Consider the following 15,779-nt stretch of genomic DNA (forward strand, 5'->3'; position numbering starts at 1 on the left):
AGCTCAAACAACCACAACTACACCTTAAACACACCACACTACACCTTAAACACACCACAACTACACCAGCTCAAACAACCACAACTACACCTTAAACACACCACAACTACACCTTAAACACACCACAACTACACCTTAAACACACCACAACTACACCTTAAACACACCACAACTACACCTTAAACACACCACAACTACACCTTAAACACACCACAACTACACCTTAAACAGACCACAACTACACCTTAAACACACCACAAACACACCACAACTACACCTTAAACACACCACAACTACACCTTAAACACACCACAACTACACCTCAAACACACCACAACTACACCTTAAACACACCACAACTACACCTTAAACACACCACAACTACAGCTTAAACACACCACAACTACACCTTAAACACACCACAACTACACCTTAAACACACCACAACTACACCTTAAACACACCACAACTACACCTCAAACACACCACAACTACACCTTAAACACACCACAACTACACCTTAAACACACCACAACTACACCTTAAACACACCACAACTACACCTTAAACACACCACAACTACACCTTAAACACACCACAACTACACCTTAAACACACCACAACTACACCTTAAACACACCACAACTACACCTTAAACACACCACAACTACACCTTAAACACACCACAACTACACCTTAAACACACCACAACTACACCTTAAACACACCACAACTACACCTTAAACACACCACAACTACACCTCAAACACACCACAACTACACCTTAAACACACCACAACTACACCTCAAACACACCACAACTACACCACAACTACAGTACACCTTAAACACACCACAACTACACCTTAAACACACCACAACTACACCACAAACACACCACAACTACACCACAAACACACCACAACCACACGTCAAACACACCACAACTCTCTCTCTCTCTCAGTAGCTACTATAGTATAGTATATAGCTCAGCAGCTGTAACAGAATAATTGTATTATTTTTTATTATTTACGTTTCAATAGCGTTTAAATTATAACAAATTACAGAATTATATAAAGAATTTCCATGTTCTGTCATCTAATAATATATTCCATTACCTTTCCTATCGGTATCGAAGTCAAAATGTTGGTATCGTGACGACACTACGACATACAAAAGCAGCTGGACAACCGATATCCTTTTGCGTCTAGTATTTGGTATTTTGTGATTTTGGTGGTATGTGCTATTGCACAGACCCTTAGTATGCACACGCACGCACACTCGCACAGTATAATATGCATGTAATAAAAATTGTTTGTTAATAAACTCTGTGTTACTTGAAAATGTTTCACTGTTCTCCTACATTTCTTCGTGTGCTCCCACATTTCTTTGTGTGCTCCCACATTTCTTTGTGTGCTCCCACATTTATTTGTGTGCTCCCACATTTCTTTGTGTGCTCCCACATTTCTTTGTGTGCTCCCACATTTATTTGTGTGCTCCCACATTTCTTTGTGTGCTCCCACATTTATTTGTGTGCTCCCACATTTCTTTGTGTGCTCCCACATTTCTTTGTGTGCTCCCACATTTATTTGTGTGCTCCCACATTTCTTTGTGTGCTCCCACATGTCTTTGTGTGCTCCCACATTTTCTCATTTAGGAGCACATGCTCTGTGGGGAAAAAAGTTAGCTTAGCTTAGTAAACAAGACGAAAGTCTTTCTCTGGTCTGCATCCCCTTAACAATTGTGTGTATTGAGCCGTACTGTATTGTACCCATTCTGCAATCTGTTAATAAAGTTTTCAATCAATCAAAGCCCTGCAACTACAACAGTGAGAGTATTAGTCATGGTTGTTGCATCCGCCCCCCCCCCCCCCTCTCTCCTACTCATCATCTCTCTACATAGCTGCCCTCCCCCCCTCCTCCTCCCCCACTCCCTCCATCTCCTCCTCCCCCTCCTCTCCTACTCATCATCTCTCTACATAGCTGCCCTCCCCCCCTCCTCCCCCCCTCTCCCTCCATCTCCTCCTCCCCCTCTCCTCCCCCCCTCTCCTACTCATCATCTCTCTACATAGCTGCCCTCCCCCCCTCCTCCTCCCCCTCTCCCCCTCTCCTCCCCCCCTCTCCTACTCATCATCTCTCTACATAGCTGCCCTCCCCCCCTCCTCCTCCCCTCTCCCCCTCTCCTCCCCCCCTCTCCTACTCATCATCTCTCTACATAGCTCTACACAGCCGAAACCCATCCAAAGACGCACTTCTTCAACCATTATCTGAAATAAATAATAATAATAATATATAAAAAAAATAATCTAACCCTAACTAACCTTACTGTCATGCACTTGTCCTAATAAACTAACCTACACTGTAACACTCAACACTTTGATCAACATTGTTACTCAGCTGATAGAGTCGTGCCCTTCCTGATGACTTGTCGTACAGAACCTGTAAGTCGCTTTGGATAAAAACGTGTCGTCAGCTAAATGACTAAATGTAAATAGCTGCCCTCTCCATCTCCTCCTCCCCCCCTCTCCTACTCATCATCTCCTCTCTAGTTTAAGTTTCTTTAATAGTTGTCATACAGAAGTACAGAATACTTTTATACAAAATGCTTCTTACTGTTACGCTCCAGAGACTGTGCAACATACATAGCTGCCCTCTCCCTCCCCTCCTCTCCATCTCCTCCTCTCCTCTCCCTCCCCTCCTCTCCTCTCCATCTCCTCCTCTCCTCCTCCCCCTCCCTCTCTCATCCTCCCTCCCTCTCTCTCCTCCCCCTCTCCCTCTCTCCCCCTCTCCCTCTCTCCTCCTCTCCCCTCCCCTCCTCCTCCCCCTCCCTCTCTCATCCTCCCTCCCTCTCTCATCCTCTCCCCTCCCCTCCTCCTCCCTCTCTCATCCTCCCTCCCTCTCTCCTCCTCTCCCCTCCTCCTCCCCCTCCCTCTCTCTCTCTCATCCTCCCTCCCTCTCTCTCCCTCCCTCTCTCCTCCTCTCCCCTCCCCTCCTCCTCCCTCTCTCATCCTCCCTCCCTCTCTCTCCTCCTCTCCTCCTCTCCTCCCCCCCTCTCCCAGCAGTCTAGCAGTACTGTGCTGAACTAACAGTCTTGTGGTGTCATGTTACACCACCACATACAATAAGTGGAGAGAGAGAGAGGGGGGGGGGTCCCTCCTTGACGGTTTCCCTCCGGAGGGCCTATCTGTCTGTCTGTCTGCACGGCCTGTCTGTCTGCACGGCCTGTCTGTCTGCACGGCCCCACAAAGCCGCCTTGGAGACGTTTAGCAACGAGGGGAGACACAGTCTGGTGCACATCATGCTTTAGCAAAGAGGAGAGAGGAGGGACACCGTAATATACACCGGTTACCCCGATTGGCTCATCAGTCAGTGGTTGTAAATGACATCAGCTAGTTAGCTCACAAACGAGTACCTTATTATTTTTACGCTTACTCATAGTATATATTCAGATTAAACTTCTTTTACCGCTTATATTCATTGTAATCTATAATGTAACCGATAGGGCAGACAATGAAGACTCTGGCAGGAGCACTCATTCAAGGGTACTACGACTATGCGTGCACCTCATGGTACCAAAGCACCTCAAAGGCGCTAAAAACAAGATTACAAACATCTCAAAACAAACTGGTCAGACTACTACTTGACCTTTTCAAGTTTCAAGTTTCTTTAATAGTTGTCATACAGAAGTACAGAATACTTTTATACAAAATGCTTCTTACCTTACTCCCAGAACCCACCTCACCCCTGCCCACTTTGACAACCTAGGATGGCTTAGAGTAGACGACAGAGTACAGCAACTTGCAATGGGCCTGGTCTACAAGATACACTACACGACCAAGGTACCCAAGTACATATTTCCCAAAGGTCAGTGAATACCATGACCACAACACCAGAGGGAGCTCCACAAATCATGTTAAACCCAGATTCAACACAAACAAGGGACTAAACACATTTCGCAATTATGCCACTCATCAATGTGGAAGCCCTACCCACAGCGGAATGTGAATCACTACCCACCTTCAAAACCGCTCTCACAGAGCACCTACGGGAGGCTGCAATTCGAAACTGGCCACCATAAATGTCCACCCCCCCCCCCCACCCCCTCCTAATGTACAGTCTCCTCCCCATCATATGTATATATTTTCAGTTAGGATCTCTGGGTAACAGTACTGTATATTTGCATATCGTATATGTTGCAAATGTAACAATTAACAATCTGTTTTGTGCATGTTGACTGGAAGCAACTCACTGACAATTGACGTGTGTATTAGACCCATAGCTATAATATAAGATATATGTTAAGCACTCGCAAATCTCACAGTCTCCCCATTGATTAAAGCGATGGCGTTCTAGCGCCCCCTGGCTCATTAAGTGATGGCGCTGAATGAGTTAATACACTCTGTACCGATCACAAATACCACCAACCTGGTTGTGTGGCAATAAAGGAATCTTGTCTTGTATGTTAATCGCCCCTAGCAACCCTTCACACTGGTCTATGAATGTGTTTACGTTTGAAAGCTTCATGTATTATGAGACTAACTCTGCTCTCAATGAACAGAAGGCCACAAAAAAAGCACAGCGCAGCCCGGTATGGGGGCAGAGAGGAGGGATAGGAGAGATAGGAGAGAACGGCAAACAAGATTTGATTTGATTTGATTTGATTAGGGATCCCCATTAGCTGGTGCGATAGCAACCAGCTAGTCTTCCTGGGGTCCACACACAAAAAAAACACAAAAACAATCACTATTGCAAAAAACAAAATTATTAAAAGTCAGTACACACAATGCATAATGAACCTACTGTAACAATTAATATAGCTAAAATTACATTAGTGTAAAACAAAAACAAAAAATTACTTTACAGTGTTAAAAACAATTTAAAAACAATTTAAGATTCTTTTTAAAAGTGAATCTACTGTAAATGCAGCAGAGGTTCCGAGGCAGGCCATTCCACAGAGTTAAGATCAGTTTGAGACGTTTAAATTCCTTGAAAAAAAAAAAAAACTCTATAATTTCTCGAGTAACGGTTAAGTTAAAATAGTTTTTTTCCTCAGAGACGTGAACGTTGGTGTCTAGGGGATGCGCCCGCGCTCGACTACAGAAACGACAATGGCTCGCGCGAGATCACATGACACCGCTCCAAGGGACTTTTGACAACGAAAACACCTTTTGAACGTTGCTGCTGCTGGGGAAACAAAGATGCTGCAGCTAAAACGCTGTTGCCATTCGACTTGGACGTGCAAACGGAATCACTCGAAAATGCAACGTTGTTGTTTTTCCCTCGTGTAACTTCAGCCCGAGTGATGATAAATGACATCTGAGTGATGATAAATGACATCTGAGTGATGATAAATGATACATCTGAGTGATGATAAATGACATCCGAGTGATGATAAATGACATCTGAGTGATGATAAATGACATCCGAGTGATGATAAATGACATCCGAGTGATGATAAATGACATCCGAGTGATGATAAATGACATCCGAGTGATGATAAATGACATCTGAGTGATGATAAATGACATCCGAGTGATGATAAATGACATCTGAGTGATGATAAATGACATCCGAGTGATGATAAATGACATCAGAGTGATGATAAATGACATCTGAGTGATGATAAATGACATCCGAGTGATGATAAATGACATCCGAGTGATGATAAATGACATCCGAGTGATGATAAATGACATCAGAGTGATGATAAATGACATCAGAGTGATGATAAATGACATCCGAGTGATGATAAATGACATAAATGACATCCGAGTGATGATAAATGACACATCCGAGTGATGATAAATGACATCTGAGTGATGATAAATGACATCAGAGTGATGATAAATGACATCCGAGTGATGATAAATGACATCCGCCGAGTGATGATAAATGACATCCGAGTGATGATAAATGACATCCGAGTGATGATAAATGACATCCGAGTGATGATAAATGACATCCGAGTGATGATAAATGACATCTGAGTGATGATAAATGACATCTGAGTGATGATAAATGATACATCTGAGTGATGATAAATGATACATCTGAGTGATGATAAATGACATCTGAGTGATGATAAATGATACATCTGAGTGATGATAAATGACATCCGAGTGATGATAAATGATACATCTGAGTGATGATAAATGATACTACCGACACTAATATTCCACAATAATCTAATTATGAAAAAATCGTTGTACTGGATCTTTAATGGCTCAGTCGTAACAAGCATAGAGCTGGTTAGGGACTGAATGCTGCTTGGCTACGACATTATGAAGAACAGCATGGAACCTACTAGGGCTGTCACTTTAACAAAATATCAAATTCAAAATTCGTTGCAGAATTGTAGACAAGTTCGAATTCGAATTTCAGTGTACATTTTTTTTTTAATTAAAAATAAACTTTAAATTAAAAAGATTTAATAAAAAAATTCGAATTTCTCCCTTCAAGTTCGAATCTCGTGTTTTTATGTAAATTCGAAATTAAATTCGAAAATAATGTGACAGCCCTAGAACCTACTGATCAACAACCTCACTAGTCACTATTCGGAACGTACCCTTTCATCTTGTGTGTGTGTGTGTGTGTGTGTGTGTGTGTGTGTGTGTGTGTGTGTGTGTGTGGTGTGTGCGTGGTGTATGTGTGTGTGTGTGTGTGTGTGTGTGGTGTATGTGTGTGTGGTGTTCTGGTGTATGTGGGTGGTGTGTGTGTGTGTATGTGTGTGTATGTGGGTGTGTGGGTGGGTGTGGGTACTTGGCTGTTAGAGATTAACCATCAACTGACAGATTAACCCCTTACTGCCCTTAGTGACCCACTTCACTGAAAAAACACACATGCACACACACAAAGGTCAGAGTTTTACTTGGTTTACAGTGAACAGCTGCATTGTGGGATATGTAGTCTGAGGACCCAGCTTTGATAAACAGTGGAAGACTAGACCTCTCATGTGTGTCGTAATTATTCTGCCCAAATAAGGGAGGGTTGTTCCTTCAGCATGAGAACATGTATGTGTTATTAAACTAGCTGTGGTTCATACCGACCCTTTAGAATAACCAAAGACTCTAGTCACCCAAACAACTGCCTCTTTGAACTGCTGCGGTCAGGCAAGCGCTACCGGAGTCTCATGGCCGGTACAGAGAGACTCAGAAGGAGCTTCTATCCCCAGGCCATCAGAATGCTCAATGACTCCATGTAACAACCCATCATCTACACTCACAGCACACACATCCACACGTACACACTCACTTTTAAACAAACACTCACCTTAACACTCACTTTAGACACTTTAATCTATTTATTAAAGAGATTTGTACTACATTCATACCTCATTTGCATTTGCACCAGTTCTGTACCTCACTGTTTACTAATTTTTACTCACTGTACTTAGATTGTAATTAGGCTGTACTTTAGATTGTATATTGTATATTCCTCTTTTACTAATTTTCTTTTTTCTAATTTGTTTTACTGTATGAAGCACACTCCCAGGGGCTCATACAGAACCAATAATTCACCGTAAAGTACATGTATTTTATTGTGACAACTAATAAACAAACTTGAAAACTTGAAACTTTATTAAACTAGCTTCCTCTGTGGTTCATACAGGCTCTTTATTAAACTAGCTTCCTCTGTGGTTCATACAGGCTCTTTATTAAACTAGCTTCCTCTGTGGTTCATACAGGCTCTTTACCTTGAACAAGGTCTTTATTAAACTAGCTTCAGTATATTCTCATTTCATTCTCATAACAAAAGGGTATCTATTAAGTAGGGATGCACCAAATGGGAAATTCTTGGCCGAAACCGAATACCGAAAATAGGAAACAGTTGGCCCGAAAACCGAATGCAGAAAGGCCGAAAATGATTAATATAAATATATATATATAATGTATTTCTTCTTTTCCCCCAGCTACCTGATTATGGCAAAAGACATGATTATGGCAAAACGTAACTTAAATAATATTAATGATCACTATTATGGGCCCATAAAACATTTATTGAGCACTTTTGAATGCATACATTAATTCCAGACTGACTGCTGAAAGATTGTACAATTTAAACATTTTCTCTTTGCATACAACAAAATGTGCATTAAAGTCAAGTGCATTTTCTTTTCTCTGTAGGATAACTACAACAAAGTGCATTCAGAACAAAGCCAAGGTGCTTTAAAACTGCATGAAGATCTGCATAAAGACACACACACGAGAGGGAGAATAGCTTATAGCAGACTTAATGATGTTACTGTAGTGGCTACTGAGTCATAATTCACGGCGTTCTAGCCTACATGGAAGGACTGTTGTATTTACTACATCTCCCGTGACTCTTAGCGGGGGATGACGTAGCTTAAGAGAGACTAGTGAACGAGGAATGGAAGCGTTGTTAGCTAGCTTAACGCTAACGTTAGTTAAAAAGGTTTTTAACCACGACGGGCATATAGTAATGGCGAGGATATAAAGCATGTTAAAGACGCATTTATTGGATGCGTTGCTCGCGGAGTTTACGTACACATTAAACAGCGCGACTCCAAAGACAAGAGGAGTTATCACAGGCTGTAGAACGCAGGAAGAGCTGCCAAGCTGCTCACGTTACACGTTGCGCATGCCATGTCTGTAGCCGCATTTTGATTACGTCATCACAACAACACGTTGGGTTACGAACGTAACCCTGTTATTTGACATTCGGTGCTATATTTTCGGTGCTAAAACCCTTTCGGCCGAAAGTGCCCTTTTTAACCATTTTCGGCCGATAATTTCCGGTGGCCGAATCTTCGGTGCATCCCTACTATTCAGGGTTGTCACTGGTTGACAACGTGTTCAAGTCAAGTCAAGTCAAGAGTTTTATTTGTCACGGCATACAAGTATACAATGAAATGCGGGTGGTCTTGACCGCAACGATGTGCAATACAGTGGTACAACATATAATAGAATCCAATAAACCAACATTGTGCAATAAACAGGTAACAGGTAACATGGTGTGACATCTCGGTATCTGTACATAGTTATTTACAGAGCATATAGGACATGCTAGGTAGCTTTGGTAGTGCAATACACTGTTCCTGTTGTTATACTAATTTAAAGTGGCCTTTCCTTTTGGCCATAAGTGGGTGTGTGCGGCATGAGTGTGTGCCCGCTCATGTTAAAGTGTTAAAGTGGCTGCTAGTGTGTGAGCGTGTTTTTGGAGGGTACTTGGTGCAGCACATCCTCAGACATTAACGCGCTACGCGGTCGAAATATGCAATGAATCGTGTCAACGGTGGGGGCGGTGTGGATGTAACAAACGGGGTGAACTGTAAAACTAAAACATGGTCCAAACGGGGCCAAGACAACGCAGCCGCTTGTCCCCTCAGCCCTGTGGGACGCCGGTGTTCAGGGTGGAGGAGGAGGCGAGACGGTCTATCTATCCTAACAAACTGGGGTCGGTCGGTCAGGAAGTCAAGTGTCCAGTTGCAGACGGAGGTGGTGTCCATGTCAAGGTCCTCGGTTGAACGACGGTGGAAAAAAGGACAAAGCTGCAGCGGGTGTCATTTGACATTCTGAGGGATAGCCGGTGTGTAGATATCAGCAAATTGTTAAAAGTTGAACAAAAAACTAAGCATTTTTCTGATCATTTTAAACAATTGTCACAAGCCTCGGGTTCTTTTTTCAAAACGATTAATTATATTCTTGATGTCCCTTCCAGTCGGTTTGTCTTGAAGCTTCCACTGAAACATGTGAGCCTTTTTCTTCCGTTTTTTTTATTGACAAAGTTGCCAACATTAGAGCTAGCAGGTCCCCCCCGACATGTGACCCCTCCACTACTGCCACCTGCCCTGCCACCTTTAGCCAGTTTGAGCCTCAACATCACAAAATGGGGGACCCTGATGTAAACAAGACGAAAGTCTTTCTCAGGTCTGCATCCCCTTAACAATTGTGTGTATTGAGCCGTACTGTATTGTAAAAATAAAAAAGAACGGGAGTGGTTCTTGTATAGTAAATAGATGGATATAGCAAGATAGCATAAGGATATATAGTATAACTGTAGATTGTATAGTATTGTATAGTAGTGTACATAAGACCCAGTGCCTCATCCGTAGCTAACACTGTGTTGCACTATCGCAGGACCTTAGCATGTCTTTACCACGCTTTTTGTAAACTTTATGTACATTATACCCGTTATGTCTTATCCTTATTACTTGTATTATTGCACAAATGTCTTATTCTTATTCCTTTTTTATTACTTGTATTATTGCACAATCGCTGCGGGCATGACCTCCCGCATTTCACTGTATGCTTGTATGCCGTGACAAATAAAACTCTTGACTTGACTTGTACCCATTCTGCAATCTGTTAATAAAGTTTTCAATCAATCAATCAATCAATCAGCCTGTGTCCCTTGCTCAGCTGGAGGAAATGATTGCCCATATGAAGCCCTCAGGCTCCCCCTTAGACGTCCTTCCCCCTCACCTTGTCAAAGAGGTCAGCAGGGTCATAGGACCAAACGATCATGAACGACAGCCTTGCCGGTGATGTACCTGTACATTTAAACATGCTGTGGTGCATGTTTGGTGCCTCTGTCCTCTCTCATTTCAGGCCCATCTCCAAGCTCCCGTTTTCCCCCCAACATTTTGGAACGGTTTTACTTGTCCAATTAATGTCTTTCCTTGATACACGTGGCGTTCTGGAGGTTTTCCAGTCTGGTGTTAGAGCACTGCACAGTACCGAGAGACTGCACTCTTAAGAGTTTTTAATGATAACCTTCCGGCCACTGACTCTGGTGACTCCCTGAGTCCCTTATCCTCGTACTTGTAGATCTCACTGCTGCCTTCCACACAGTGGATCACAGTATTCTGCTCTCCCGCCCGGAGCACTGGGTTGGCATTAAAGGCTGTGTGTGTGTGTGTGTGTGTGTGTGTGTGTGTGTGTGTGTGTGTGTGTGTGTGTGTGTGTGTGTGTGTGTGTGTGTGTGTGTTACCTGATAGTAGGTCTTTATTTGTGTGTGTGTGTGTGTGTGTGTGTGTGTGTGTGTGTGTGTGTGTGTGTGTGTTACCTGATAGTAGGTCTTTATTTGTGTGTGTGTGTGTGTGTGTGTGTGTGTGTGTGTGTGTGTGTGTGTGTGTGTGTGTGTCTGTGTGTGTGTTACCTGATAGTAGGTCTTTATTGTGTGTGTGTGTGTGTGTGTGTGTGTGTGTGTGTGTGTGTGTGTGTGTGTGTGTGATTGTGTGTGTGTGTGTCTGTGTGTGTGTTACCTGATAGTAGGTATTTGTGTGTGTGTGTGTGTGTGTGTGTGTGTGTGTGTGTGTGTGTGTGTGTGTGTGTGTGTGTGTGTGTGTGTGTGTGTGTGTGTGTGTTACCTGATAGTAGGTCTTTATTTGTCGGCTCAGGACCGTCAGGTTGTGGAGTCTCAGCGACATGTCGTTGTTTACGTTCTTATTCAGACGCTGATTGGTCGGGCTGGGGTCGCTATGGAGACACAAGAACACATACAGTCACTAACACACAGATGGACACGCACACGCACACCATCCAGTCCCAGACTGTTTGTCTAGCTGATTTGCATATGAGTGGAGGGGCGGGGCTTAACAGCAGTCAGTTGACCCAGTAAGCCTGGCAGAGAGCTGACATGATGCCCCTACCTCCTAGCTCTGTCTCCTACCTCCTAGCTCTATCTCCTAGTTCTATCTCCTAGCTCCATCTCCTACCTCCTAGCTCCATCTCCTACCTCCTAGCTCTATCTCCTACCTCCTAGCTCTATCTACTATATCCTAGCTCTATCTCCTACCTCCTAGCTCTATCTCCTACCTCCTAGCTCTATCTCCTATATCCTAGCTCCGTCTCCTACCTCCTAGCTCTATCTCCTACCTCCTAGCTCTATCTCCTACCTCCTAGCTCTACCTCCTAGCTCCATCTCCTACCTCCTAGCTTCATCTCCTACCTCCTAGCTCCATCTCCTACCTCCATCTCCTACCTCCTAGCTTCATCTCCTACCTCCTAGCTCCATCTCCTACCTCCATCTCCTACCTCCTAGCTTCATCTCCTACCTCCTAGCTCTAGCTCCATCTCCTACCTCCATCTCCTACCTCCTAGCTCTATCTCCTACCTCCTAGCTCCATCTCCTACCTCCTAGCTCTATCTCCTACCTCCTAGCTCTATCTCCTACCTCCTAGCTCTATCTCCTACCTCCTAGCTCTATCTCCTACCTCCTAGCTCTATCTCCTACCTCCTAGCTCTACCTCCTAGCTCTACCTCCTAGCTCTATCTCCTACCTCCTAGCTCTATCTCCTACCTCCTAGCTCTATCTCCTACCTCCGGCCAAACACGTATATAATCGTTGTTGGCGGGGATTGAGTTAATGAATATAACTCATTCCGTCAACATAAATAATCCAATAAGGGCACGGTTGGTACGAAAGTGATGGTGACGTCTTGATGGAGCGCCAAGCGGATGCAGACAGGCTACATCATTTATGATAAATGTTTTATTTAATTTTTATGATGAGTCATATACTATAATAGTATAATATTAGTGTAGCCTAATCTTTATCTGCAACTGTGAAGAAAACCCCCATTGGTTTAAACAGAATGACACATACAAAAAATATATAAAAAAATTTAAGAAAAGAAAATATTTATAAAAAATGTTTTAATTCAGGGCGGCTACGTGGCGTAGTGGGCAAGGCGCTCGCCACGAATGCAGAGACGCTGGGCTCGAGCCCAGCGCTCCACATTGCTTTCAGTTTAGCTGGTCGTTCATACTAATACACATTGGCCGTATTAGGGGGTGGGAAACTGATGGGTGGGGATCAGCGTTGTGGACAGCGACTCCTACAGGTCGGTTGGTGCGCCTGCGCAGTAGAATCAGGAAGTGTCGGGGGCAGCGTGAGCCTCCCACACGTTACTCCTCGCCACTGAGAGATCGAGCTGTGCAGGTGAAAAGATGCGACTGCTGTTACCTCAAGTACCGGAGGGGACTTGTGCTATGTATGACTTAGTCCACATTGCAGCCGGCTTGTGGGAGGCAAGAAACAGCGTCCGTGACAGGGGAGGGTTGAATTGGATGATACGAAATTGGGATGGGAGAAAATATAGAAAATGGGAGAAAAAGTGGATCAAATTTTTTTTTTTTTATTCGAATGTTGATTTAGAATTCGAACGTCAACATTATGAACGAAGCTTCGAACTATTCGGTAGAGCCCTAGTGGAAACAGACGTTATTATAGTTTAATTTTCCTCCTCTGCATTTTCCTTTCACCGCAGGACTTTGGCCCAGTGGAGAACCAGAAGAGGAGTGTAGTTAGGAGCGAAGTCTAGCCGCCCGGTACCACCATGGTTCAGGTTCTGTTGGGAAGGAACTGCTCGCCAGATGGTTCTGGATCCAACAAGTTCTGGACCTAACATCTCCTCTCCTCCTCTCCCCTCTCCTTCTCTCCTCTCTTCTCATCTCCTCCCCCTCCTCTCCTCCTCTTCTCCTCCTCCCTCCTTTAACCCACTTTCACCCTCAGCCCCCCCCTCACCACCAACAGATTGTCAGTCTTAATCACTTCCAACAAACACACACAAGCCCCGCCCCTCCAGTCCTATAGAACAATGACACACACAAGCCCCGCCCCTCCAGTCCTATAGAACAATGAGACACACAAGCCCCGCCCCTCCAGTCATATAGAACAATGAGACACACAAGCTCCGCCCCTCCAGTCCTATAGAACAATGTGTGCCATGATTGTCATTGTTACTGTAGACAATGTGACCTGAGTCATTGGCTCGTGGCCGCTTGCAGTGTTCTGTTCTGGAGAACCGCGGTTTGGCCACATGGCACCAAATTCAACACTGCACTCCCTTAGGTCCTCGGCAATACACCTGCCACGTGGGCAGGGCCAGGGGAGTGCAGTGTCTGTCCTTAGAGAGGACAGCAGAAAGAATATTAAATAAAAAAAATTACAAAAGAAATCTAACCCTAACTAACCTTACTGTCATCATGCACTTGTCCTAATAAACTAACCTACACTGTAGCACTCAACACTTTGATGAACATTGTTACTCAGCTGATAGAGTTGTGCCCGTCTTCCTGCTGACTTGTCGTACAGAACTTGTAAGTCGCTTTGGATAAAAGCATTTCAGCTAAATACACTCCAACTTTATTTATATAGCACATTTTAAAAACAACAAAGTTGACCAAAGTGCTTCAAAATCAATCAATCCAGTCAAAAACACATAAGACTAATCACAATACAATGCACACAGAACAGATTACGGCAGCAGACTGTAATTTCTTTTTTAAATGCTAGGGAGAACAGATGTGTTTTTAGATGGGATTTAAACATTGGAAGCGTTGGGGCCACAGCCTAATGTGGGGGGGGGGGGGGGCAACTCGTTCCACAGTTTGGGGGCTGTAACCGCAAACGCATGGTGCCCCCTGTTTTTTAGCCTGGATTTAGGGACAACCAGGAGGGACTGGTCAGCAGACCTTAGAGAGACCGTGATGGGGTGTAGGGGTGCAGGATCTCGGTGAGGTAGGGTGGGGGGGCCAGACCATTCATTGCTTTATAAGCAAACAGCAGGATGTTAAAATGTACCCTAAACCAGTGGTTCTCAACTGGTCTAGCCTCGGGACCCAACATTTTCCTTAGTCATTAAGTCGCGACCCAAATTTTTGAACCACTATGATTTATTAAAAAAAATAAAAAAGTGCAGTAATACGCAATCTTTCATGCACTGTTAACAACATGAAATAAACACAAAAAAGTGCAACAAAAGTGCAACTAGGGCTAAAAACCCAATGAAATATAATAATAATAAATCATATGCTTCTTAGCAGATTTCTTAGCTTAACATAACAGACCTAAGTTTGGGGGAACTAATAGGATAACTGGGTTTGCAAAAAAAAGTGCAACTAGGGCTAAAAACACAATGAAATAAAATAAAATAATAATAATAATAATAAATAATATATCCTTCTTAGCAGACTTCTTAGCTTAACATCCCAGGGAACTAATGGGATAACTGGGGATGTTGTTTGCTCCTGACAAGAGTCTCAAAGTCTGGGGTGATGGTATAGAGTAGACAAAGCAACTCTGAGGTCGTGCTCAATGTCCAATCTGTTCCTCTGCTTTGTCTTCAGCTGGACCAGAGCTGAGAAGCCACTTTCACAAAGATAGGTAGTGCAAAAAAATTATAAAAAAAATATATATATATATATATATTTTTTTTACTTTTTTATTTAAATTTTTTTTACACACACATCCGCGACCCACTCAAAATGGCCCCGCGACCCACTTTTGGGTCGCGACCCACCAGTTGAGAAACACTGCCCTAAACTGCACAGGCAGCCAATGAAGGGAGGCGAGGACAGGAGTGATGTGCTCCCGTCTGCGTGGCCCTGTCGACAGCCGAGCAGCAGCGTTGTGGACCAGCTGGAGACACGACAGCGAGGCCTGGCCAACGTAGAGCGCGTTACAGTAGTCCAGCCGTGTTGTCACAAAGACATGCATGACTCTCTCAAAGTGCTTAAAGGAGAGAAGAGGCTCGACTTTGGAGAGTTGCTTCAGCTGGAAGAAGCTGGACCCAACCACAGAGTTAATCTGAATATCTGACGAGTACAACCTGAAACCAGCACCAAGCCAGGATGTGGTCTCTCTCTCGCTCTCTCTCTCTCTCTCTCTCTCTCACACACTCAGGAGGAAATGGTTCATTACTTTACCACATATGTATATATATACATACATACTATAGTAGCACCAGACACAAGACAGGCAAGATCCACACACACATACTTATTAGGAATGTCGCTGCTTTCTGTAGTCGGGTCC

At 43.8% G+C, this 15,779-nt stretch overlaps 1 protein-coding gene across 1 annotated transcript in view; it reads right to left on the reverse strand.

Moving 5' to 3' along the window:
- ccdc88c (coiled-coil domain containing 88C) overlaps positions 1–15,779 on the reverse strand; it is a gene marked incomplete at its 5' end in the record, with an annotated part of 137,320 nt that overhangs the window by 88,330 nt on the left and 33,211 nt on the right. Inside the window, one exon of the mRNA XM_084308542.1 lies at positions 11,329–11,437. Within this exon, the coding sequence (XP_084164668.1) occupies positions 11,329–11,437 (109 nt within the window). The remainder of the gene's footprint in view (positions 1–11,328; positions 11,438–15,779) is intronic.

The sequence above is a fragment of the Notolepis coatsorum genome (assembly GCF_963971535.1).
Source record: "Notolepis coatsorum genome assembly, chromosome: 2".
Lineage (NCBI taxonomy): Eukaryota > Metazoa > Chordata > Actinopteri > Aulopiformes > Paralepididae > Notolepis > Notolepis coatsorum.